The sequence below is a fragment of the Sceloporus occidentalis genome, unplaced genomic scaffold (assembly GCF_023333645.1).
Source record: "Sceloporus occidentalis isolate IW3139 unplaced genomic scaffold, rSceOcc1.0.p SCAF_1, whole genome shotgun sequence".
NCBI classification, from domain to species: Eukaryota; Metazoa; Chordata; class Lepidosauria; order Squamata; family Phrynosomatidae; genus Sceloporus; species Sceloporus occidentalis.
The window spans coordinates 147,636,605-147,663,543 of NW_028316981.1; the positions used below are offsets into that span (position 1 = coordinate 147,636,605).

Below are 26,939 nucleotides of genomic sequence, written 5' to 3' on the forward strand. Positions count from 1 at the left end.
CAGCTGCTCATTTAGAAGGCGAAAAGATGCACTTGTGATAACACAGGCTGCATCCTCACTCCAGAAATAATCCAGTTTGACGCCGCTTTAACTGCCATGGCTCCATGCTATGGAATTTTGGGAAATATAGTTTGTTGCTCTGGTGCCACAACAAACTGCATTCCCCAGAATTCCATAGCCTGGAGCCATGGCACTTAAAGCGGTGTCAAACTGGATTATCTCTGCAGTGCAGATGCAGCCAAACTCTTCCCCTGCTTTAGCCTTAGCCTTGTCTGCAATTGCGTGCCCAGATGAATTGGCTCCCCCTAGTGTTGGCAGGCGGGAAAGACTCCTGCGAACCTATGCAAATAAAGTCTCAGTGCTCCTTCCTGATTGGCTATGGCGGGCCAGTGCCCAATTCCAGAGCTTGGCTTGAGTCTCTAAACCGGGGAGTTGGAGTAATGCAGTTCTCAGGAAATCCCTAACAGCAGCATCACCTTCTTCTTCTCCGCAATTGGTTAAGCCAAGCTTTTTAAAAAATCATTATTATTAAATCGTCCTTTGTGTTTTTTGGCTTGAGAAGAGCAGGGCACGATGACCATCAGACGTGCAGATCAAGGGCAGCGTTACAGGCCAAGAATGGCATTCCTGAAAAAGGTAATTCTGTATTATTTTTAGAACCTGACTTCCAAATGAATGAACAAGAACGCTTAAAGCAGAAATCCTGAACACACCCGAGAGAGGTCTGTGCTTCCAGCAGAATGTTGTTTTGGGGGGAAAATGTTTTCAAGAGACAAACCATGTTATCAAGACAGGGATGGCATTTTTCTTCCATGCCTTCACCATTTTTTCCAAAATAGTGTTATGATGTCATATATATATAACACTATTTTGGAAAATAGTGTTTTATCTATAGTGTTATACACTATATATCTATATCTATATCTATATATATATATAGGCTATGTGTCTCTGTTTCTTCTACCCAGAATTCTTTCCTACCGAACTCTTGAACACAGTTCTCTTGTTTTCTTTGCAATTTGCTAAGGAAAGCAACCTGTTACATGTTCTCCTTCTTTGCACATGTGAGCAGTGGGACAGTAGCTGCTCAAGAAAAATAAAACTGAACTAGGATTGGTAGAGACAAGCATTTTGGAAATATTTATATTATATTAAATAAATATTGTATATTTATTTTGCCATCTTTGCTGCTTTGCCTTATCCATACCACATCAATTTATATTCAGAATTTTGGTATTTACATTGGGGGGAATGTTCTCCCCCCCTTTTTTTGTCCCAAGAAACATTAGTATTATTAAAAAAGCAACCCCCTTTAAGGTCTGCAACCCAAATCATGTTTTAGATCATAACATAGTTAATTTCAACTCCCCTTCCCATGTTAGTAGAATAGTCATATATTGCTGCAGGTACATTTTGACCCCAAGCGAACCTTTCTATGTTTTGGCAAATGATCCATGATATATTCACAGCCTCTTGAATATCCTAGTATGCCCACTTCATAAATATACTGGGAAACAGTAAAAAACAACAACACTAACTTGTATTGAATTATCCTGTGTATTTATTTAGGGTGTACATCCTTAATTACCTGCTAATAGTATATTTTACAAAGTGCAGTGCAACATCTGTTATCTGCCTGTTCCCAACCTTATCTGTATAAACTGCATATGCTTTTATAAATGGTTTATGGCTCACAGATAGCATCTGATAATACAAACACATTTGGGAGTAGCTGCTTCTCTCCTTTACTGGAAAGCATTTTGGTAGAGCCAGTAAGTGAAAAGATGTTAAGCAGACAAGGTATTAACCCAGCTTTTCTCCTGTGAGTGTTCTGCCTTTCTCATATATGGCTTAGCCTGAATTAGTTGAATTCCCTGTGACATATACATGCTGCCCATGACAGGTCTATGTGTGCCAGCACAGTGGAGGTACAAATTCACATCACAGCTTTGCATCCAAATAAGAGGCAGTGGTAGGAAAACAAGTGGAAAAAGAAAGGAACAAGAGAGTGAATTTATTCTGAGTTACAGTATATCACTGGTGTATGTATTTTTCATGCTCAAAAGGGGAGCACCACAATATTTTCCTTTGGAACTGTTTGTTCATGCAGCCTACCAAAATGTCTCTTTAAAAGAGTAGCTTGGGCATACTCTGTTTTAATTTCTATCCTTGTAAATTCTACTAAAGGAAGAAGATTGACTCAGGAAGGAATAAAAGATCAGCATATGAAGTACAGTATATTCCACTTGCATTAATCTACACACAGAGAGAAACATACACACACATATGCTGGGGAGGGAGGGGTTTTGTTTGCACAGATTGGACTATGTGATTTTTACACTGTTCATTTGTGAGAAAGCATGGCAGAATAAAATACTAGAATTATTTTTAAAATGTCCAAAAGTAGTGGAGATGAGGTGCTGGTAGGGATTGTTTACTCTTCCTCTTGAGTCTTCACCATGCATCCCTCTAATATTTAAATCAAAGTTGATCAGTTCTCCTTTCCCCTTTTTAACTCTCATACCATTACTGAAACAAATTAGTTTCCAGTATTGGTTCCCAAGAGAGCCACTGTGGTGTAGTGGTGGGAGTGCTAGACCAGAGTTCAAATCTCTACTCAGTTGTGGAAACCCACTGGGTGGTCGTGGGCAAGGTACACTCTTTAATCCCCAGAGCAAGGCAATGACAATGGCACCCCCCCAAACAGGAAAAACCCATAATAGTGTCACCATATGTCAGAGATTACTTGAAGACACACAGTAATAATAACAACAGGAACACTGTTTCCAAAAGTTAAGTAACAGTTCCATTCATTTCAGCAGAAATTTTTTTGGGGGGGTGTATGTGGAAATAGAGCCTACTGTGAGGTGGTACTTTATGTTGTTGTGTGCCTTCAAGTAATTTCTGACTTGTGTCAACCCTAAGGCAAATCTGTCATGGGACTTTCCTGGCAAGATTTGTTCAGAGGAGGTTTGCCTTTGCCTTCTTCTGAAGCTGAGAGTATGAGTTGTCACCCATTGGGTTTCCAAGCCAAGCAGAGATTTGAATCCTGGCCTCCAGAGTGGTAGTCCAACACTAGAACCACTACACCATGCTGGCCCTCTATAGCAGTCCACTGTATTCTATAGGGTAATAGAATTAAGGGTGCAATCCTTTACCTATTTATCTGGGAGCAAGCACCACTGAACTGAACTGACTTCTCTAGAGATACATACAGACCTGTGCTGTAAATCCATTGAGTCATATTGGCGTGTTACAGACGGGCAAAAAGTACGTACTAGGTACGTACTAGGGTTAGGAAAGAGCGTCCTTTCTGGACACCCTAACACTAGTACGTACCTAGTACGTACAAAATGGCGATGCCCATTCTACATGGGCACCGCCATTGGGATGTCACGACTGCGCTGCCTCCAAATGGAGTGGGGTGGAAGTGACGTTCTGGTGCTGCGCGAGGGCGCCTGGGGCGCCCTTTCCGTGGTGCCGGAAGGAGTTCCGAAATGGAGCTCCTTCCAGGTTTGTGTTGCTGGTGCAGCCTTTACATGGCTGTGCCAGCGATACAAATGAGAAAGGGGCCAAGCGGCCCCTTTCTTTTCGTCCCTGCCGCTGTCAGGTGTCCTTAGGGCATGAAGCCCCAAGGACATCCCTTTCCAGGCTGTGGGGAAGCGGCCTTTTGCCGCTTCCCCACAGCCTCGAAAGCGGCAGATCGGGGCTTCAGAGGCTGCCGCCGTGGCAATTGAGGCCCTGATCCAGCGGGGAAAGGGGTGGGAACAGGCCACCCCAAAAGGGTCGTCTGTAAATCGCCCTTGTTAACTATGCAGGGAGGTTCAACCAGGGATGATTTAACAGGAATGCAAACAGTAATTTTAAATAGGAGAGAAAGTATCCTTAACAAGCTTGGGCTTCTGTTTCATTTTAGCCGTCATGTTCTGTGAGGGGTATTCCATGATATGACATAATAGGTCACATTTAGCAATCCTTAGGAAATGGTAAATGAAATGATATTCGGCCAACAGGCAAGGAAAAAGTTGGCTGACATGAAGAGAATGAAGCCTTTCCAGCAGTGTATGGTTTTGCTGCATTCCTAGCCCATGGCTGTAAGAGAGGGCTGTGGAGTATGTGACAGGAAGGACACAATGCACAGCTGGTGACTGGGTGGCTTTGGGATGGCTTACTAAGTGGACTTTTACTGTACCACTGCTTTTGTTTTAGACATTGGTGGTAGCATGACAAGAAGTATCAAGTCATTTCACTTGAGGAAGTCTCTAAATAGTAACAGCTGCCATGTGGAGCAATTCAAATGGGGCTATAAGTTTGTGAGCTATAATTTGGAGATTGGCCTTTCTTCCCATGGTCATCCCTTGGATTAAAAAGATATCCACATGACCATCTTCCTTGCTTCTGACTCTGCGCAAGAATACCAAATAGCCATGCAGAAAGCATTGAGAGAAAGAAGTCTCCAAACAACATGGGAGTTTTCCATTATAGACTTCCCAATAGACCACACCCATCTTGCCACACACTTTGTTTTTGACTTTAAAAAGCATGTTAGTTGATTCTACAGCCCCATGGCTTAGTAGAGGAAACTAGAAGAACTAAACTCATTTAAGACCACTATATAATCTTATCTAGTAAAGACAAAATTATTTTCTAGGAAGGTATCCTAGCTCTACAAATTAGTGGAGTCAGGCTGCATATATACGTTTCATGTATTCAGCTTTAAAAACATGCATTGCCGTTCCCGAAGAAAAGCTGTCACCAGTGGGAATCGTGATGGAGGTTGCTTCCAAACGGAAGACTCCTAGCACTACCATGGCCGCTCTGACTTTTTTTCTTGATGGCTTTTCTGTGGTAAAGGAAAAAAGAAGACAAAATGGCAGGTAAATACAGGAAGATTACAAAGCGAAGATGACAAACAAGGCAGGAGAATGCTCTACAGGTTGAATATCCCTTATGCAAGATTCAGAAATATTCCAGAATCCAAAATTGTCCACATGCATGGCTGAGATAGTGGCACCTTTCCATTCTCATGGTTCAGTATAGGGAACCTTTTTTTCATGCACAAAATTGTTAAAAACATTGTGTATGAAATCACCTTCAGGCTATGTGTATAAGGTGTATACAAAACATAAATGAAATTCAGGTTTAGACTTGGATCTCATCGCCAAGATATCTCATTATGTTTATGCAAATCTTCCAAAATGTGAAAAAAACCCTCAAATTCAAAACATTTCTGGTCACAAGCATTAGAGATAAGGGAGACTCAACCTATATAAACACTTTGTCTACAAGTGCTTCTAAGCTTTGAAGCAATTTGTGACTTTCTTCACAGCAGCTTCTAAATCATCAGTCAGAACTGCCCCATTACAGTTGCCAGTCCTGCAGATTACAAAGGTGTGGATAAATGTGACAAGATTATTTACTCTGAAAAAAGAAATTTTCAGATTCAATTTTTTAAGGCACTCTTGGACATTATGCCACCATTTAAAGTAGTTATTTCTTCATGGACACTGAAATTTTCATTGGCACCAGTTTCATGTTGTCTAGATTTAGCTTCATTTTGTTTAGTCTGAAGTCTGTTCCTGCAGGCTAAAGTGATTTTGATCTGCCTTTACACTTGCTCAAAGAATTTATGGTAGAGAGTGCAGTGAAACCTAAAAAGGAACTTGGGGTTTAAGCATGTGTAAATATCTTTCAAGGTTTTATGCAAGTGCCGAGTAATTAGTGACAATTAAATGTTTCCCATGTTGGTATTGATTTATGTTGCCTGAAGCACAGCAAAGGGTACTGGTGTTGAAGTTGGTGAATAATAATAAAAAATATCTATTTGTTTTTTCCCCACCTTTTTCTAAGAATGGGATGCAAGGAGGTTCAGAACATTGTTGTTGCGTGTCTTCAAGTTGTTTCTGACTTATGATGACTAACATAGGGTTTTCTGAGGCTGAGAGATTGTGATTTACCCAAGGTCACCCAGTGGGTTTCCATGGCTGAGTGGGCATTTGAACCCTGGTCTCCACAGTTGTAGTGCAATGCTCAAATCACTATGCCACACTGGCTCAAAACATATTACAACCTCAACAAAGCATAGTAAGTTATAAATGTTGAATTATTTGTCAATATAAAACATCAGTGAAACATTTTAAAACTACTTCTAATTTTTCCTGAATGTATTCAAGAATGTCAAAATATGCATCTGCCTTTCAGCCATTTTGGCAGTCCTTGTGCAAAAACATGCTCTTCTTAATTACTGTCACTTGCTGTCAGCGACATCGAACCTTACTAGCTACAAAGCACTGTGATGTCACCCTGTTTCAAGATGATCCCTTAATTAAATGGAATACTTATCCAACTAATCCAGGAAAGAGAAAGAAGCAGCAGTAGCAAGTAGGAAATTGCTGTGAGGTACTAGCAGCAGCAGCAACCAGGAGAAAATGGTGGCAAATATGACCTTACAACTATTGGTGAATATTTGCACGAAGTGATTTGGGAAATAAATGTTAACCCTGCTGTAATTGTTGGTTGCATCCTAAGAACAGGAGCTGATGAGCATTCAGAACATAGCCAACCACAATCCCTCCTTTTGCATTCTCCTGTATTAGATCCAGTGGAAGCGAATAGATTCAATGTCCTTTAAAGATTAAATCATGGAACAGATTAATTGCTCCACAACGTTGGAGCCTCTAGCTGCCAGCCAGATAGACATTCAGAAACCAGTCACTGCTTTCCCTCATTAGAAATCCTGAAGAAGTAGGTAGAGAGATTCTGCAATTCAGCTGCATTAGACAGCAACACAAACTGTTGCAAAAATGTAGGTGGGCAAAACCTTCCATTAGGATCAACTCTTAACACATGGATCACCTATAGATGTTGTCTTCTCATGGACCCTTTTGGATTTGAAAAGGTAGCAGAAGTCTGGCTTCATTTTCAGATGTTGCAAGCAGGAATAATATCTGTAGACAGAGGATGGCGAGCTTTGTTGAATGAACAGCTCTATCACAGCTTGTCAGTTCTCCTGTGATACATGATTGAGATTGTCCATAAATTCTCAATCATATGTTTTTATTTGACAGGACTCTTACAAAAATAAAACATTACACACTTGCTACAGTCATGCTAGCAAGTGCCTCATTAGGTGACAACTAGTTGGGATAATGCTAAGTGTCAAGAGCTGAAGTGAATGCTGAGCAGTAACTGACTCTTATTAACTGCTCATTTGTGGATATTTTGACTTGGAAGTGTAAAACTTGATTTAGGAATCACTAATGTATATTCTGTTAGAGTAGGTATAGCTGGGTTATACCATAGGAACAATCATTCTTTCAGGAGCTTAAAAAAACCCCAAAGCGTGCCCAGTGTGTGACAATTAACAAACAACTTAACCTTTGTGAAAGTATTGTGTGTGATTTTGGCTGCCTGTGAATGCTAAATAACTGAGGAGACACTCGGCAAAAATGCCTGAAAAGCCAGTATCAGTTTGAAAATGGAGACAGAATTTTTATCTCAGCAAATGTAATTGGGGAAGGAGAGGAGTACAGAGTGGGTTATCTTTTTTATCTGAAAGATAACACACCAGTCTGAAAAGTTTCTGCATAAGTAATATAGGACATGCCACATCAATTTTGATAAGTGTCTTGCTCAAAGATAAACATGCATCAGTGACTATTCTGTGGGACACAATAGAGGATGCAATAGAGAAAAAGCAGTACAGAATAAGTAAAGAGGTAGTACAGGAATACCTGGCTAATTTAAATGAATTCACGTCTCCAGGACCAGATGAACTACATCCAAGGGTATTAAAAGAACCAGCAGTAGTAATCTCAGAGCCACTGAGTATTCCTAGAGAACAGAAGTCTCAGCAGACAGGAGGAGGGCAAATGTTGTCCCCCATCTTGAAAAAGAGGGGGGGAGGATCCCAACAATTACTGCCCAGTTAGTCTGATATCAGTACCAGGAAAGATTCTAGAGCAGAACATTAAACAGAGGATTGGTGGACATTTAGAAGGGAATGTCATAATTACAAAAAGTCAACATGGGTTTCTCAAAAACATGTCATACCAGATTAATTTTACCTCTTAAAAAAAAATTACCACCTTGGTAGGTGAAAGGAATGCTGTGAATATAGCATATAGTGATTTCAACAAGACCTTTGACATGGTCCCCCATGATATTCATGAAAACAAGTTAGTAAAATGTGGGCTAGACAATGCAATTGGGAGATGGATTAGTAATTGGTTGACAGCGTGAACCCAAAGGGTGCTCAGCAATGGTTCCTCTTCATCCTGGAGAGAGGTGATCAGTGGAGTACCACAGGGTTCTGTCCTGGGTCCAGTGCTATTCAAAATCTTTATTAGTGACTTGGATAAAGGAGTAGAGGGATTGCTTATCAAATCTGCAGATGCCACCAAATCAGGAGGAGTAGCTAATTCAATAAAGGACAGGATCAAAGTCCAAAATGACCCTAATAGGTTAGAAAGCTGGGCCAGAACTAACAAAATGAATTTCAACAGGGAGAAATGTGAGGTACTGCACTTAGGCAGAAAAAATGAAATGCATAGATATTAGATGGGGGACACCTGACTTAACAACAGTACATGTGAAAGATTCAACAGTGTGATGCAGCAGTTAAAAAACCCAATGTGATTCTAGGCAGCATCAGTAGACATATAGGTGGGTTACACACCGCCATTAAAGTACGCGCAGAGCGCGTACTAGGGTTAGGGAGGTGCGGTGCTTCCGCACCTCCCTAACCCTAATACGCGCTCTGCGTGTAAAAAATGATGGCGGCCGTTCCAGATGGCCGCCGCCATTTTTACATAGTGGACACTGTGCTTCCGCATGTGTCGCAGCGGCTATGACGCCGCTAGTGCGCCAGCGGCGCTTCGTGGTGTCATAGCCGCGCTGCGAGAAGGAGCTCCATTTTGGAGCTCCTTTTTTGCTGCGTGAGGGAGTCACGCGGTTTGCACGCAGCGGCTCCCTCGCGCAGCAAAAGCAGCGCCGGTAGACCGCCGTATTTTGGCGGTCTGTAAAGAGCCATACTCTCTAGATCAAGGGAAGTAATAGTGCCATTCTATTCTGCTTTGATCAGGCCTCATCTGGAATACTGTGTCCAGTTCCGGTCACCACAGTTCAAAAAGGATGTTGACAAACCACCAAAATGGTGAAGGGACTGGAAACCATGCCCTATGAGGAGAAACCTAGAGAGCTGGGTATGTTTAGCCTGGAGAAGACAAGGTTAAGAAGTGATGTGATAGCCCTGCTTAAATATTTGAAGGCTTGTCATAAGCAAGCTTGTTTCCTGCTGCTCCAGAGAATAGGACCTGGAGCAATGAATTCAAACTACAGGAAAAGAGATTCCACCTCAACATTAAGAACTTCCTGATCTGTACTCCTTGTATTGCATTTTAATTATATATCATATTTGGAAGATGACAGTATTGTAAATTATGAAAAAAAATAAAATTCCCTGGAGATACTAAGAATCTACCAGGAATAAAGGCAGCCTCTTTCTCCTTAATAAGGAATCTTATTTACTTATGAGAAAAATGTTGCAAAAATGTAATACTTAACAAGCTCCGCACTTTAGAACGTCCATGTATCACTTGGAAGCTGGAACTGAATAGGCTAAAGACATGGATTATTTTGCTTATTTTGAAATGTAACATTAATCAACAGGAGGGTAGAGGTAGCATTTAGCTGATAGGAATCAACTCTATAAATCACTTATGTACTTTAATTTTGCTTGAATAGGATGTGGATAAGATTAAGGAAGTCAAAACCTGAGCACTTTAGCAACTATGTTTATTTGTTTATAAAATCCACACTGTTTTTTAAGGCAGATCTAATAATCAGTCCACTACTTGATTGACTGATACTTTAATTATTGACTTACCAGTAATTCTTTGTCAAATTGGTTTTAGTTCAGCTTAATTAATTATAACATTATTCTAAAAAAAATTCTCATTTATCTTCTAGATTTCTTGCCACTATTTAGCACAGATGCAGTTTAAGGATGCTTGTTTAAAAAGTCTTATTTTAATGCTAAATAGCACATTTTGAGGCTAATGACAACTTTGTCATAGCCATAGGTAGGATCACAGGAACAGAATGAAGGACATGAGTCCACAATAATACAGGAGATGGGAACAAAAGTGTCACAAGAGAGGGTGAATTAACATGACTTATGTTGTGTTTCTGTACAGTGTACATACTAACCTGGAAGCAAATTCCACTTAATTAAATTTATTATACATAGACATGCATATAATTATTTTAGACTTAAAATATTCTCTCCCATGTGGTCTGTGCTGCATGTCTCTGTAAGCTCTGTCTCTATGTTCATTTAAGTATTTCCACCATCCCGTTACCCCTCCAAAAAGGAAACATGCAAAAATTCCAAAGAAAACATCAATGAATAATAAACAGTATCAGACTAAAACAACATTGTAAAACAGATTCACTAAAAGTATGCTGGAAAAGTATTGTCTTGAAATACCAGTGTAATATTGGTAAAGTGGGGGTTCATCAAATTTTCAGCACAAGATAGTGTCACATTGTGGATGCCAAAACAGAAAAGTCCTACTTTTATGCTCCCACTAACCCAAGCTAGGGAACTAAATGCATACAGAAGCACAATGACTGAATCAGATGACCTCAGAGAGCAGGCAGATTCACACAGGGTTTGAGGAATTTTTTAAAAAAACAACAACCCTATGTCCTTAAATTATTTAGAATTTAACAGGAAACACCAGAGCATCTTGAGCTGTGCCCTAAAATGGTCAAGAAGCCAGTGCAACTAATATGAACTTGGAAGCATTACAGTTTGGACCACAATTCCAAGAATCTCTCAGCTAGCTTAGGAGTGGCAGTGCAAATATTTCTAAGTTCAGCATATGGACCAATCAGAACTTTTGCAACAGTGTTTTATATTAGCTGAAATGTCAGAACCATGGCAAGACAGTGGACAAATCAGTTCTGTCCAGGAAGAAAGAAGGTTAGTAGTGCATTAGTGAGCCAGCATGGGCTAGTGGTTTGAGAGTTAGACTAGTGCAGTCGGCCCTTCTTATACACAGATTTTTTATATGTGGATTCAAGCATCCATGGTTTGAAAATATTTTTAAAAAAGTATACATTTCAAATATCAAACCTTGATTTTCCATTTCGCTATGTCATTATATTTAATGGGACTTGAGCATACACGGATTTTGTTATACACAGGGGATCTTGGAACCAAACCCCAGCATATAACAAGGGTCCACTGTACTCTAGGAGAACAGGGTTCAAGTCCTTGCTCAGCCATAGAAACCCACTGGATGGCCTTGGGCAAGTCACACCCTCTTAGCTTCAGAGGAGAGCAAATGGCAAATTCCCTCTGAACAAATCTTGCCAAGAAAATCCTGTGATAGATTTGCCTTAGAGCAGGGGTAGGCAACCTTTTTGAGTTGAGGGCCGGGTTGCTGTCCCTCAGACAACTGGGGGTCCGAACTCAAAATGGCGCCCAGAGTGGTGCGGAAGCTGCGGTGGGGGCGGCAACCGGTGGCAGGACCGGGCTGGGGCCGGTCCCAAGGCCTCGCCGGGCCGGATCCGGCCTGTGGGCTGTAGGTTGCCGGCCCCTGCCTTAGAGTCACCGTAAGGCAGAAATGACTTGAAGGCACATTACAGTTGTGTTAGCACTGCTAAGTAGAATAAGTGTGCTCCTGACAACAGCCACACCACCTAAACATCCATCAAGCAAACCTCCAAGTCTTGGAACATTCTATCTGTGAACCTGATCTTTCATATATCATTGCACTTCTTCTTCAGCTCTATTTATAAAGCACTGTAAATTTACACAGCACTATACATACAATCAATTAAAATAGATAAAATAAACCTGCCTGTGGCATACATTCTATGAAAATAATGAAACACAATACATATTAACACACCTTAACATTCCAACAATAAGAAATAGCAGACAACAAATTAACTCCACAGGAGGGAATCACACTGACTTAATGGTGCACTCCCAGACTACAGGCAACCACGTCTCAATGTTCATCACATGTCATTGATGTAAAGAAGTCTGGTACTAGTGGTTTCACTAGGGTTGGTGTCACCCATAAACAACTAGGAAAATTAAAATTATACCTTAAAACTGCAATATCATACATACAGCTAAATGTATTTACATTTACATAGTTTAATGTGATTAAAGTGAAAATTTGGTAAGATGTGATATTTAAAATAATAATAATAAAATAATAAAAAACAATTTTAAAAAACCTGCTGAGGCTTCACCCCACTCACTCCATCTCTTCAACTGAGTGGCAGCATTTCGAAGGAATGCAGGCGAATGCCACAGCCCATTTCTGCCAAAAAGGGGGGGGGGGTGACACGGCTATACCCCCCCCTTTAAATGTCATCTGCTGCAGTCTGCAACCCCTGCATGTCACTAGTGATGCCTCTGACTGGTACTTGAGGAAAGTAGAGGGTTGTGGGGGGGGGGGAATTAAAAAGATATAATTATGGAGCCCTCCATATCCATGCACATAAAAAAAGGAGGCATATATGGTGGTCATAAAGGGGGGGGGGCTTTAGAAGGAGAGGGCTAAATGGGTTATATATGATAGGATTATACACAATTCCCTTCACACATTCCCCCAACACCTGAGATTTCATAGGACTGCACCAGTAGGCACCATCCCTGATGATAACCTGCTTTCTGGCCATAGGCCCTTTGACATGATGACGTTACAGCACTAGAATTCTACTTGAACTGCCATGGCTGCATCTTATGAAATCCTGAGGTTTGTAGTCTGGTGAGTTGCTAACATGCCCTGGCTGAGAATTCTTAATGCCTCTTCCTAAATTGCGCATTTCAGGATTGCGTAGAATGGAACCACAGCAGTTAAAGTTGAATTGAAATGCTACAGTTGTGCAGAGTGCCTCATGTTGGTTCAACCAGTCACTTGTGTGGTGGCCCAGTAAAGCAGATTTGAATGTATGTATATAGATCTCCTCCATGTGAGAATGAACCCTGATTGACTCAAAATCTTCCTTATCATGTAGAGTTACTTTACATACATCTGTTGGTACTAGGCATGCATTGGCTCCTTCACACAGACATCAGACATGCCAGGGGTGTGGGCTGCTGTATGTATTGTTAGAAAGTGGAATCATGCATTACAAATCCCAACCCCTCAAGCATTTTTTCCAGTGAGTGGAAAGTTTGCTTTAACCCTTGTATAATCTTAATATACATTCCCCATGATCTTGGTACTGTAGCAGTGCTTTGACATTAAAAGGGCATTCCCTTTGAGGCACTATTCAGCAACATGATCTTTGATGCGTGTGGATGAACTCCATAGCATTTGTAAAGAGCAACTTCCAGCAAATACAAATGTGGAGCCCATCACTCAGTGTTGTATTTTGTGACAAGGAGGAAGCAGGTATTATTTGCTCATAGCCCCATTTAAAAAAAAATGGCACAAAAGGCAAAAAGAAAAAAGGGGAAAAAAGGCAGGGCAAAAGGAGACAGGTGCCTTCATCATTATATAAACGCTTCTGGGGTTCTGTTGACATAGCAACATGGCTAGTACTTTTCAATATTTGGAACTCTTAATAAGCAGTCACTTCCCTTCTGAGAAAAGCAAAGTGACCCACTGAGTTCTCATCAGCAAAGGGCATGGTTTGTGGTTGAGTCTGTGGGCAGCACCCAGTGAAAGCTTCCTAGCTAATCTTGCTTTTTCCCTTTGACATGTACAGTATATTATTTCTCAAATGACAATGGACTCCTCAGCAGGGAAAGGGAAGTGTCAAAGCCTCCCGAGTTCTTTGCTCATTAGGAAAACAGTCTGCCTTGTGTCACAGGGCTGGTACAAGTTTCCTGAACAAACTCGTTTGCTCATAACTGATGGAAGCCTATCTGGATGGCACAGCAGGAGTATACCGACTCAGAGCCCCTTGTCTCTGTGTTCAGAATATATGGGCTCAAAGACCAGAATGGAGCTGCCTGATTATGTGATTCTGGGCAAAGACAGGATCTAGGGATGGATTTGCTTTATTTTGAACGCACAGAGACTTGTGGCAGCATTCTGAGTCTGAAGATTCTCATTAATTTTACTGATTTTCTCCTACATCAATTTTTTTAAAAGCCAAAATAACAGCAGTAAGTTTGGGAGAATATGTTCTAGCCTTGGGATCCTCCAGGAGCCACAGAAACTACCAACAAAGTCAAAAAGTGGTGGTGGTGTGGGGGAAGGTTGTGACTGGAAATACATTTTTGATTTTGAAAAACTGTTTTTTTAAATGTCAAAGTTCGGCAGGCATCTGCAACCTGTCTAAATGGTGAATTGCCTCTCCTGGAGATTGGTGGGGGGAGGGAGAGCAATTTTGCCATGTCTTTCCCCTGCCTCTTTCAGGTCCAAGAATGTCTTTTTCTAAAAAAATAAAATAAACCAGAAGCCAAGCTTCATTTTGTTGGAAAAAGAAAAAAAAATACATTTTTGAGATGGAGGCTGATTGTTAGACTAAAAAAAAACAGCCTTTTGTACTGTTTTCCTGACTTCTGTGCACATCTGTATCTTTAATATCTGTCTGTTTTGTTTATTTGTTTCTTATAATTATGGATAGGCAGTTATCCACCTGATTGGCCCCCAAAACCATTGGGCTGCTCAGACATTCAAGTTGAACATTTAATACTTCCCGTCTCAATGTTTTTCCCCTGCTGTATTCAGTAAGAATATCTGAGTGACACAATTCCTCCACCAGCCTCTTCTGCCATTCTCCTCGCATTCCCTGTGGGGGAAAATACCTTGGGAAATGATGACTTGGGAGGAAGATGTGGTGGAAACAGGAAAGTTGGATTGCATAACAAGGCAGGAGGAAAATCTTCAAGCCTCCACAGTCTTGATTTCACACGCCAGCCCCTGGTGTTGCAGCTAAAGGCCAGAGGAGATTGTATGGGCACTGCCCTTCCCAGCCCTGTCCTACCTTTCCCTCCTTCCCCATCTCTGCCTGCAAAGGAAGTCTAGCAGGGACCTTTCTGGTCTGAAACAAGCTGGCTGCCATTTGCAGTTGGAGTAGTGCTCCTGCTGCAAATGCTGGAGCTCATCCTGATGTGAACAGGGAAAGCTCCAAAGGCGGTTGGAAATTGGGCACTCATATTTTCCTACTTTACAGTAAGTGTTCAAGCCTCAATCTGGATCATGATCAGAATAGTGCAAGCCAGGAGAGCAAAGAAATGTTTTAAAATAAATTGGTACTAATATAATACCATCCAACATCCACAAAACAGTGATACCTAAAATTTTCCTAATGCAAAAGCATGGAAGCATTTCTTGAAAGATTCAGTGTTCTCTGCTTGACAAAGTGGGTTGTGACTTCTTAAGGGATGGAGACAGAGGAAATAAAGTTTTCATCTCAGAGGAAATAAATTTTTGTTTTGTTAATGGATTTTAAATTTCTTTGCTTGGACTTTGGAATGCTTTGTTCCCAGTGCCACATGGCTAGAAGGAGGAACAGCCTGCTGGCATAGATAACCTTCCATACCATCTCAATTCAGAACTACACCAAGAACAGTTTTATAAAATGCCAGCCTATAACTAACATCGTCATTCCCACTCCCCATATGATTCTTCACCCTTGCCTGATGAAGAAGCCAGAGGAGCTTCAAAAGCCTGCATTACAGTTGGCCCTCCGTTTTCGCCGGGTATCCATACCGGACAACCCCCCCCCCCCATGCAAATGGAGGCTCATGCATATTCAAGCCTCATAGGCTTGAATGAGGTGTGCCCCTGTGTGCCATTGGAGACAGCGGAGGTCGCCCCTCCACAGGTAATCAAGGGTGTGGATCTCAGATCTGCAAATTAGGAGGGGAAACTGTATTTTGTGGATTTTGAATGTTACTGTACTTTGCTATACAGCCAGCATTGCTATCCCTGGATATGTTTCCTTGTACCAATATAATCCCCCCTGTCTCCCCTCCCCCCATTTAGATCTTGTTTGGGGTAGATAAAAAAATCTCCTGAGTGTGATCCAGATTAGGGCTGTGGATGCGTATGATGTTATTAATGTTCTTATTTGTGATTTTAAGGATGTTTGTTTAATTACATATGTACCGGTACTTGTGGTTTTACTTATTTTGTATTTGATGTACTGTGCAATTGTATTTGATGGTCTTGTGAATTGCTTTGATCACTGCGGAAAGGCGGTATATAAATAAAGTTGTTGTTGTTGTTGTTGTTGTTGTTGTTATTATTATTATTATTATTATTATGATAGAGTAAGATGGAGATATCTTAAAAGCCATCACAGGTGTTTAACATATTGAAGAGTTTTATCCTAAGCTGTTTAGGCCTTAGACAATGCTTAAAGTAGGCATTTCCAGGTCACAACCTTTACTTTTAATTTCCTCAAAAAAAAGTAGTCTCTGTGATCAATCTTGCCTGACCACTACTGTAGTATTTACGTTATCCCCATCTTAAAAAAAAAACGGGGAGGGGAGGAGGATCCTCGCAATTACCATACATTTAGTCTGACATCAATACCAGGAAAGATTCTAGAGCAGATAATTGGACAGAAAGGGAATGCCATAATCACCAAAAGTCAACATGGGTTTCTGAAAAACAAGCCATGCCAGACTAATCTGATCTCTCTCTCTCTCTCTCTCTCTCTCTCTTTTGATAAAATTACCAGCTTGATAGAAGATGAAGGGAACCTGAGGATATTGCAAATAATAATAATAATAATAATAATAATAATAATAATAATATCCCGCCTCCATCCGTAGGGAGAGGTGGGATATAAATAAATATTATTATTACGAAATACAAACACATAGCAGAACATAATCAAAATTACACAACACAACCCTCCACCAACATCAAAATAAAACAATCAAATTACAAGTTGAAGATTAAAATTAGTTATAATACAATTAAAAGATGGGCAACTGGAGTAGAACAACTTGGATGGATGTGGTTATCTTTTAATGGGACGTCAGTCTGGGAAGGCCTGCTTGAAGAAATCTGTCTTGACAGCCTTTTTAAAGGCATCAAGGGTGGTAATAAGACGGATCTCCTCCGGCAAGTCATTCCACAGTTTTGGAGCAGCTGATGAAAAGGTCCTCTGGGAAACTGCAGACAACCTGGTCTACCTCGGCTGGAGTAAATTCTTCCCAGAGGACCTGAGCGTGCGGGGGGAGGGGGATTATAGGGAAAGAGGTGTTCCTGCAAGTAGACTTGACCCAAGCCATGTAGGGCTTTAAAGGTGATAACCAACACCTTGTAATGTGCCCAGAAGCTGATTGGCAGCAAGTGGAGGGATTTTAGAATAGGTGTAATGTGGTGAAATCTGGATTTACCAGTGATCAACCTGGCTGCCATATTTTGTAAGGCCTTTGACAAGGTCTCCATGACATTCTTGCAAACAAGCTAGTAAAATGTGGGTTAGACAACGTAACTGTTCAATGCATTTGTAATTCATTGACTGGCTAAACCCAATGCCTCCGCTTCATCCTGGAGAGATGTGGGGTGCCACAGGGTTCTGTCCTGGGCCCAGTGATATTCAACATCTTTATCAGTGACTTAGATGAAGGAATAGGGTGCATGTTTATCAGATTTGCAGATGACTCCAAATTAAGAGGAATAGCTAATACCCCAGAGGACAGGATCAAAATTCAAAATGACCTTAATAGATTAGAAAGCTGGGCCAGAACTAACAAAATGATTTTCAAGAGGGAGAAATGTAAGGTATTGCACGTTGGTAAAAAATAATAATGAAATGCATAGATATAGGATGAGGGGGCACCTGGTTCAACAAGACTACATGTGAAAGGGATCTAGGAGTACAAGTAGACAACATGTTGAACATGAGTCAACAGTATGATGTGGCAGCTAAAAAGGCCAATGCTATTTTAGCCTGCATCAATAGAAGTAGTGTCTAGATCAAGGGAAATAATAGTACCACTCTATTCTGCCTTGGTCAAGCTTCACCTGGAATATTGTTTCAAGTTCTGGGCACCACAATTCAAAAAGGATGGACCGTGTTCAGAGTCTGGAAATCATACCCTCTGAGGAGAGACTTAGGGAGCTGGGTATGTTTAGCCTGGAGAAAGCAAGGTTAAGAGGTGATATGATAGCCCTGTTTAAATATTTGAAGGGGTGTCATATTGAGGATGGAGCAAACTTGTTTTCTGCTGCTCCAGAGAATAAGGAATGGATTCAGATTACAAGTAAAGAGATTCCACCTCAACATTAGGAGGAACTTCATGACAGTAAGAGCTGTTTGACAGTGGAGCACACTCCCTCAGGGGGCGGGGGGTGCTGGAGTCTCCTCCTTTGGAAGTTTTTAAACAGAGGCTGGATGGCCATATGCGAGGGGTGCTTTGAGTGTATATTCCTGTATGGCAGGGGGTTAGACTGGATGACCCTTGTGGTTTCTTCCAACTCTATGATTTTATGTTCCTAGTGAGGAGCATAATACCTGTAACTGGAGTTTTCTTACTATTGGAGAATCTGCTGGGTTTCTAATCACTAATTTGTTTGTTTTTATTATGCCACAATACTTGCTTTTGATAGTACCAGAACTCTGTGACAGAGAAGGCTAAATCTCTCACAAAATTACAATTTCCAGAATTCCATAACATTGAGCCATGGCAGTTAAAGTGGTAACAAACTGGATTATTTCTGCAGTGTGGATGCAACTGATATAACAGAATTCTGGTAGCTGTTGTCTGTACCTCTGAAGTATTCTGCTGAACATGTGTAAAATTCAGTCAAATTTATAGATGGCAGGATTTATTGCCGTATATAAATTCAGTAAAAGTTCAATTGAATTTATAGATGGTGGGCCATTTGTTTTGGACTTTATCTCCCAGGATGAATGCTGAATGGGAAGAGTCTGAAACATATGGAGGTTCCGTACCTCTCAGATAAGGTAACTAGAAAACAAAAACAGATGTCAATGCAGTTTTAGTATTGATTTTGGCTATCTTTGCCTCCTGTTTTAGTCTTGATCTTAGCTATTCTTATTTATATTTCATTTCACTCATTACTCTCTCTCTCACTCTTTACTTATATCTGCTATAACCCACAGCTTGAAGTTTTAATGGTAGAGATGCAAGATCCAAGTTCAGGCATCAAAATGCAATCTCAGAAGGTCATGGTCTGCGATGTACCACATGCTATGATGGGTAAGTCTTGACAGTCAGAGGGATTGGAAAGCAATGCCAGCTCCTTAATCTCTTTTATATAACCTTGTCTAGTATTCATAACAATTTTATCTTTCCCTTTGATGTTGGGAGGGCAATCACAACAATCCCTTCCTCAAGTCTTTGGGTCAATTGAGACTGTTACCATGCTACCATCAAGAAAATAATTTATGATAAGGGTTCTGCCTCCAATAAAGAGAGTAAATTTTAGTTATTAAATCATGTACATCACCTATATTGGTGAAAATAATTTAGGCTGTATTCCAGGAATTTTAACTTTTTTGGAACAATTATTTACTACTTAAAATGCAATTTTAAGGTTAAACATCATCAGAATACAGTTGGCCTCCATATCTGAGACTTTTGTGGATTTGATTATTTGTAAATTTAATTCATACAGTCAGCCCTTCATATCCACAGATATTTTATCCACGAATTCAAGCATTCACAGCTTGAAAATAATAAAAAAAAGTATAAATTCCAAATAGCAAACCTTGATTTTCCATTTTATATAAGGGACACCATTTTGCTATGCCATTATATTTAATGGGACTTGAGCATCCACGGATTTTGTTATCCATGGGCAATTCTGGAACCAAACCCCAGAGAATAACAAGGACCCACTGTATGTTCTCTTTAGGAATTCCTAGGTCCTCTAGTGTGAGTCTGCTGGAAATTGACTATAGAGTCACATTGGAGGACCTAAGATTCCTAGAGAAAATATTTCTATAGGCGTTTTTCAGCCCTCCAACATGATTCTGTAGTCATGTTTAGGCTAATATTGGCCATAGAGTTGTGTTGCAAGATCTAGAGATTCCTAGAGAAATGTTCTCTCAGGTAAAAAATAAACAAAACACCCAACAACAATGGCTTTTTATTTGCAATTTTTTCATTTTCATAGGGGTCCAGTGCCCCTAACTCTAGCAAATGAGGAGGACCCGCCATAATAAGGACTTTCTTTAGCATCCTAGGAGCAGTGGTACAATTAGGTAATTCTATACTCTGGAAGTAATGATCTGGCAATGGGCTCTACAGAATGGTAGTGCAGATGTCGAAATATGGGGAGCCAGCTCTGTTGTGTTTGATAGCTCTGCTGCTCATGTAGCTGAACCTCTGTTCAGCGTTCCTCACCTGATAGCACCACTGCCATGAAATACCATAGGGCAAAATATCCAACCCACTTGTATGTCTGTAAATTGCAGTTTTAACTCCCTCCTGGATATTGAATAAGGAACATGCAGGCACCTGATATCTTCAGCCTGTTATTATGGTCTGCGACAACAATTCTATTCTTCTTTGGTGTCTGCCGATAAAGTTTGTTTAAGGCAAGTTTGGAAACACCTCACTTTAGATCAGGTTGGGAATCAGGTGGCCCCATAAGTGTTGTTGGGCTATAATTTCCAGCATTCATCGCCACTGGCTAATCTGCTTGGGGTACTGGGAGTTACAGTCCAGCAACATCTGAGGGGCACATGATTCCCTGGAGGGGATGTCGCATGATGTGAAGATAAACCCGTCAGCTGAAACTGGCGGGCCAAGCTACAATGGAAGATTATAACAATGGTTCACGCACAGTAACCTCTAAATTTTGGTATGAAGAACTGTCTTAATGGCTTGATCTTTCTAATTCTGGATGTAAATGAAGAAAATTGAATTCAGCAGAACAGTTTTATAAACAAACACACTAAATACTGCAGCCCAAGCGCCCTCTCAGGCCCGTTTCCAAACGGAAGCCCTGGTATTCGGAAGACCTCCGGGCAAGGAAGCGGGTGCTGCGACGGCTAGAGCACCGCTGGCGGAAACACCTGCGCTTAGCCGACAAGGCTCTCCTAGACCACCTTTTGGAGGACTACGGAGAGGTGATACGAGCAGCTAAGAATGCGTTCTATGGTGCTCGTGTTGCGTCTGCGGAGTCGCGTCCAGCAGAGTTGTTCAGGGTGGTCAGGGAGCTAACTCAGCTCCCTCCCGCCCCGAACCAGATCCTTGAACCTTCTAAGGCCTGCTGTGACCAATTTAATAACTTCTTTGCGGATAAAACCTCTCGGATAAGCGAAGGTCTTAAGGTCAGCATTAGAACAGAACCCAGAGAAGAGGCATCCAGAGCCTCCGTGGACTCTATTAAACTGGATCAGTTTGAGTCTGTTAGTACAGTCGGCCCTTCTTATACACGGATTTTTTATACACGGATTCAAGCATACACGGTTTGAAAATGTTCCAAAAAAGTATAAATTTACCTTGATGTTCCATTTTTTATTAGGGACACCATTTTGCTATGTCATTATACTTAATGGGACTTGAGCATACATGGATTTTGTTATACACGGGGGATCTTGGAACCAAACCCCAGCGTATAACAAGGATCCACTGTACAGATGATGTGGACAAGATCCTTAGAAGTGTTCGGAAGACAACTTGCTCTCTCGATCCCTGTCCCTCATGGCTAGCGGCTCAGGGGGGACCGGTGGTAACTTCATTGTTGCACCGGATCATTAATACATCTTTGAGGGACGGGCAATTTCCATCAAGCTTAAAATTGGCCATAGTAAAACCTCTGCTTAAAAAGCCCTCCCTCGACCCCCTGATGCATAATAATTACCAGCCAGTTTCGCTACTGCCATTTTTGGGGAAGGTGATCGAGAGGGTGGTTGCAATCCAGCTTCAATCGATCTTGGATGAAACGGATTATCTAGACCCATTTCAAACCGGCTTTCGGGCAGGCTACGGGGTTGAGACTGCTATGGTCACCTTGGTCGATGACCTCCGTCTGGGCATTGACAGGGGTAGCGTGTCCCTGTTGGTGCTCTTAGACATCTCAGCGGCTTTCGATACCATAGACCATGGTATCCTTCTGGAGCGCCTGGCAGAGGTGGGAATCGGGGGCACTGCGCTCCAGTGGTTCCGATCCTACCTCTCTGGGAGGTTCCAGATGGTGCAGCTGGGAGACGTGTGCTCCGATAAGAGGGCCCTTACATCTGGGGTCCCTCAAGGAGCCATTCTGTCTCCCATGCTTTTCAGCATTTACATGAAACCGCTGGGAGAGATCATCCGGAGTCATGGGGCGTGGGGTTATCAGTACACTGATGACACCCAAATAGTTTTCTCTATGTCTCCGACTGATGCAGTGACCGGGGATGGCATCTCTCCTCTCGTGGCCTGTCTGGAGTCGGTAATGGGCTGGATGAGGGAAAACAGACTCAGCCTGAATCCAGAGAAAACGGAGGTGCTCGTGATAGGTTCTCCTGGCCCGGGAATGGCGGTGGTTCCACCTGTCCTGAACGGGATCACGCTTCCTGTGAAGGACTCAGTACGCAGTCTGGGGGTGCTCCTTGACTCGTCGCTCCACCTTACATCTCAGGTGGATGCGACCGTCAGGAGCACCTGTTATCAGCTTTGGCTGATACGCCAGCTGCGTCCCTACCTGGGCCAGAGGGACCTTGAAACTGTAGTACATGCTCTGGTAACCTCTCGCTTGGATTTCTGCAATGCGCTCTACATGGGGCAACCCTTGTACCATACCCGGAAGCTGCAATTAGTGCAGAATATGGCAGCCCGACTGGTCACTGGCACACCCAGAGCCAGTCATATAACACCAGTGCTTAAGGATTTGCACTGGCTGCCTATTCGCTTCCGGGTGCAATACAAGGTGTTGGTTATTACCTATAAAGCCCTAAATGGCTTGGGCCCAGGGTATCTCGAGGACCGCCTCTCTCCATACAATCCGCCCCGCACACTCAGAACATCTGGGCAGCAGTTGTTAAGGGTTCCAGGGGCCAGATTAGTTTCTACTTCTAAGAGGGCCTTCACCACCTCGGCCCCCAACCTCTGGAACTCTCTGCCCACTGAGCTCCGCTCGGCCACCTCCCTGGCCCAGTTTAAAAAGGGGCTGAAGACCTTTTTATTCAAACAGACATACCCTGATGTGAGCCCCGACTAACCTCACCCTCTTCTTTATGTCAGCAGTGGCAAGCTGGCTGGAGTGTTTATTGGATTTTAATTCTGAATGTATAATTTTTTATGTATTGTATTTTGTGGAATGTTGTACACCGCCCTGATTTGTAGAAGGGCGGTATATAAATAAAATTTTTATTATTAATTATTATTATTATTAGTCCCAGTGATAAGTTCATTGCAGGGAATATCAGTTTGGTTGTGGTTTGTGTGTATGTGTGTATACTTTTTAAATTTGTATCCTGTTTAGGATCCTGGGATTCTGATGATATGTTCTTTTTCTGTTAGTGTTTTATCTAGAGGGCAGGAAACCCAAGATTGCAAGGTTTTCATCTAGAGATTATCTCTCCAAGACATCAAGAGAAGAAACAACTGTTGCACATTCCACCCCGTTTCTTTGTCAATCTTCTGACTTCTGTGGCCAACACAATATTAATTTTATCCCTATCGGACAGAAGAGGAAGTGGTAACATGGGGTGTGTTGTACAACAGCGGCATTCTGTCTTAGTGTGTTACTAGGCAAAACTTTTATTAAGCAATCTTCCTGCTTCACATATGAAATTTTATGGGGAAGGAGACACTCAGGCCTAAATACTAATTCTAGTCTGAATTAAAAGAGACCTGCTGAATGAATGGGATGTATGTAATTGTTGACTTACAATTGAACAATTGATTTAGCGAATCTACTCTAGTTGGGACTAGCAATTCATTTAAAGCTAGTGCCATTTCTTTGTAAACCTATCTTTTTCCGCTCATGACATTTTCCATTTTTCTTAACCAGTAAAAATCAGTTAAGCAGGATGGACAGAATAGCTGAATAATACCTTTTGACTGGTAGCACTAGAAGCTTTGAAGGTTACTTTTTGCAAGTGACTCATTCTCATTACTCATTAGTACAGTGGGCCCTTGTTATCCATTGGGGTTTGGTTCCAGACCCCCTGCGGATAACAAAATCTGTAGATGCTCAAGTCCCATTAAATACAATGGAAAAGTAAAATTGTGTCTCTTTTTTTAAAATTAAAATTTATTAATACATTCTAAAACAAAATATGACAACAAACAGTACACCAAAACAACAATAAATAAAGACAATAATCCAGATAAGGCCCTGAAAATTATAGATAAAAGGTATCTTTCCATAAAAATTTAGCTAAAATTGGGGGCTGTCTAGAGACTAAATCTTGCTGGATGTATTCAATAAATGGGTGCCAAATCTTATGAGAGGTCAATCCAGAGTGTAAACCTCTCGCTCTGTTGTTATTATCTGCCATTTTTCTCCATTAACCACACATCCCAGAGTCTAGTCTACCATCCTGCAATATTCAGCTTTCCAGTTTTCCAGTTCCTTTCTATCTCAAGCCTGGCAACAACCAGAAGCAAACTAATAAGTTCTTTTTGCTGCAGGGCTTTATTTTCATTCATAAAAATGGAGAACAGGAGCAAGAGTGGTGATAATTGTATACTTTGTTTAGTGATCTTGGAGATCAGTTGTAAAATTTCTGTCCAGTACTCATGCACTAAGAGACAATCCAGCCACATATGTACAAAGGTTCCCCTACCTTCACAACCCCTCCAGCATTTTGGATTAGCATTGGTAGACATACGAGCCAGTTTGACTGGGGTGAGGTACCAGTACCATTGATGGACCAAAGTATTCTCTTTAATGGCGGTGGACTTAGTTTTAAATCATTGAATCATAGAGTTGAAAGAGACTGCAAGGGCCATCCAGCCCAACCCCCTACTATGCAGGAAATCTAAATCAGGAAGTTACTCCTAATGTTGAGGTGGAATCTCTTTTCCTGGAGCTTGCATCCATTGCTCCGGTTCCTAGTGTCTGGAGCAGCAGAAAACAAACTAGCTCCCTCCTCAATATGACATCCCTCCAAGTATTTAAACAGTGCTGTCATATCACCCCCTTAACCTTCTCTTCTCCAGGCTAAACATCCCCAGCTCCCTAAGTCGTTCCTCATAGTGCATGGTTTCCAGACCCTTCACCATTTTGGTGGCCCTCCTTTGGACATGTCCAGTTTCTCAACATCCTTTTTAAATTGTGATAAATGAGTCCATATATTTTCCCAGGTCTTACTATCAATTGAAAGGGAAAGTTCTGCTTCCCATCCTGCCTTATGAAGCGTTGAGTTCCCAAATGTTTCTTCTAGCAGACAATTATATATGCATGTTATTTGGCCTTTAGAATATAAACCAAGAGAGATGCACATGTTTTCAAAAAAAGTAAGTGGGCAAGGATATTCCTGTATCTGAAGCAGTTTCTTTAAGAATAATTGTATCTGTTTGATACCAGTTCTGATGACCAGGGCCCAGAGCACAGATTAGTTGTTCCCGTTGTGATAGTCGTCCCATTGTGGAACAGGTCCCTAACTGTATACAGGCCATAAACCTCCCAGCCTTGAAACTGTATTTTTCTGGGCTCTGGAAAAGAAAAGGCCGTAAAGGGGAAGGGTAGGGAGCCAAGACATGCCTCGATTTCTTCCACAAAACCAAGGCAGTCAGTGGTGTCTCTTATATAAAATGGAAAATCAAGGTTTGCTATTTGGAATTTATACTTTTTTTTTGGGGGGGGGGATATTTTCAAGCTGCAGATGCTTGAATCTGTGGATAAAAAATTCGTGGATAAGGAGGGCCGACTGTATTCAAAAAGTAGCATATTGCTATTGCTTTTTACAGTCTTCAAAAATAACGTGTTGCTCTGCTTCTTGTATTGCTAATTATATTTTATTCATTTAAGGGGAAGGAACATACCTTAGGGATGAAAAAAGAATGTAGAGTGGTCCCTTGGTATCTGCTGGGGTCTGGTTCCAGGACACCCCCCCCCCCCCAGTGGATACCAAAATTTGTGGATGCTCAAGTCCTGTTAAATACACTGATGTAGTAAAATACTGTCCCTTATATAAAATGGCAAAACTAAAGTTTGCTTTTTGGAATTTATATATTTTTTAAATATTTTCAAGACATGGATGCTGGAATCTGTGAATAAAGAATCCATGGATATGGAAGGCCGACTGTAAAATCTTATAAATGTTGTAAAATACTTGTCAAACTATCAGTGACGTACCTAGGGTTGGTGTCACCAGTGCGGTCACTAATGATGTCACCTCTCCATTGACCTCCTCCCATTTCACACCTTACAGAATCCATAGTAATGCTTTTTTTTGCGCTATGTCACTCATATACCACTGAATGTAATGCTAACAGTTGTGACATAAACTACTAGCAAAATTAAAATTATACCTCCAAATTCAAATATTACACATAAAATCTAAATGTATTTACATATACATAGTGAAGATTTGGTTCAAATGGTATCGGCTCCGAACCCAGGTATTGGAATACAACCTCCAGTCCTAGAAGGGGTCACACTCTCCTCAAAGGACTGTGTTCGCAGTCTGGAGGTGCTCCTAGATTTGTCGCTTCACATGCCAAATCAGGTGAATGCGACGGTCAGGAGTGCCTGTTATCAGCTTCGGCTGATACGCCAGCTGCGCCCTTTCCGGGAAGTCAGGGACCTTGAGACCGTAGTACATTCGCTGGTAACCTCACGTCTTGATTTCTGCAATGCACTCTACATGGGGCTACCCTCGTGCTTGGTCCAGAAACTTCAATTAGTTCAGAACATGGCAGCCAGATTGGTCTCTGGTACATCCAGAAGAGACCATATAACACCAATCATAAGATCACTCCACTGACTGTCCATTAGTTTCCAGGCCCAGTACAAGGTGTTGGTTATCACCTTTAAAGCCCTAAATGGCTTGGGTCCAACCTATCTTTGGGACTGTCTCCTTCCATA

At 41.5% G+C, this 26,939-nt stretch overlaps 1 protein-coding gene across 2 annotated transcripts in view; it reads left to right on the top strand.

Annotated features, from left to right (window-relative positions):
- The first annotated feature begins 459 nt into the window (after nucleotides 1-459).
- LOC149322377 (regulator of G protein signaling 9-like) overlaps nucleotides 460-26,939 on the top strand; it is a 96,009-nt gene continuing 69,529 nt past the window's right edge. For both annotated transcript variants that reach the window (XM_089540693.1, XM_089540702.1), the window contains exons 1-2: nucleotides 460-636; nucleotides 19,072-19,168. In XM_089540693.1, coding sequence (XP_089396819.1) covers nucleotides 574-636; nucleotides 19,072-19,168 — 160 coding nt within the window. In that variant the 5' untranslated portion in view covers nucleotides 460-573. The remainder of the gene's footprint in view (nucleotides 637-19,071; nucleotides 19,169-26,939) is intronic.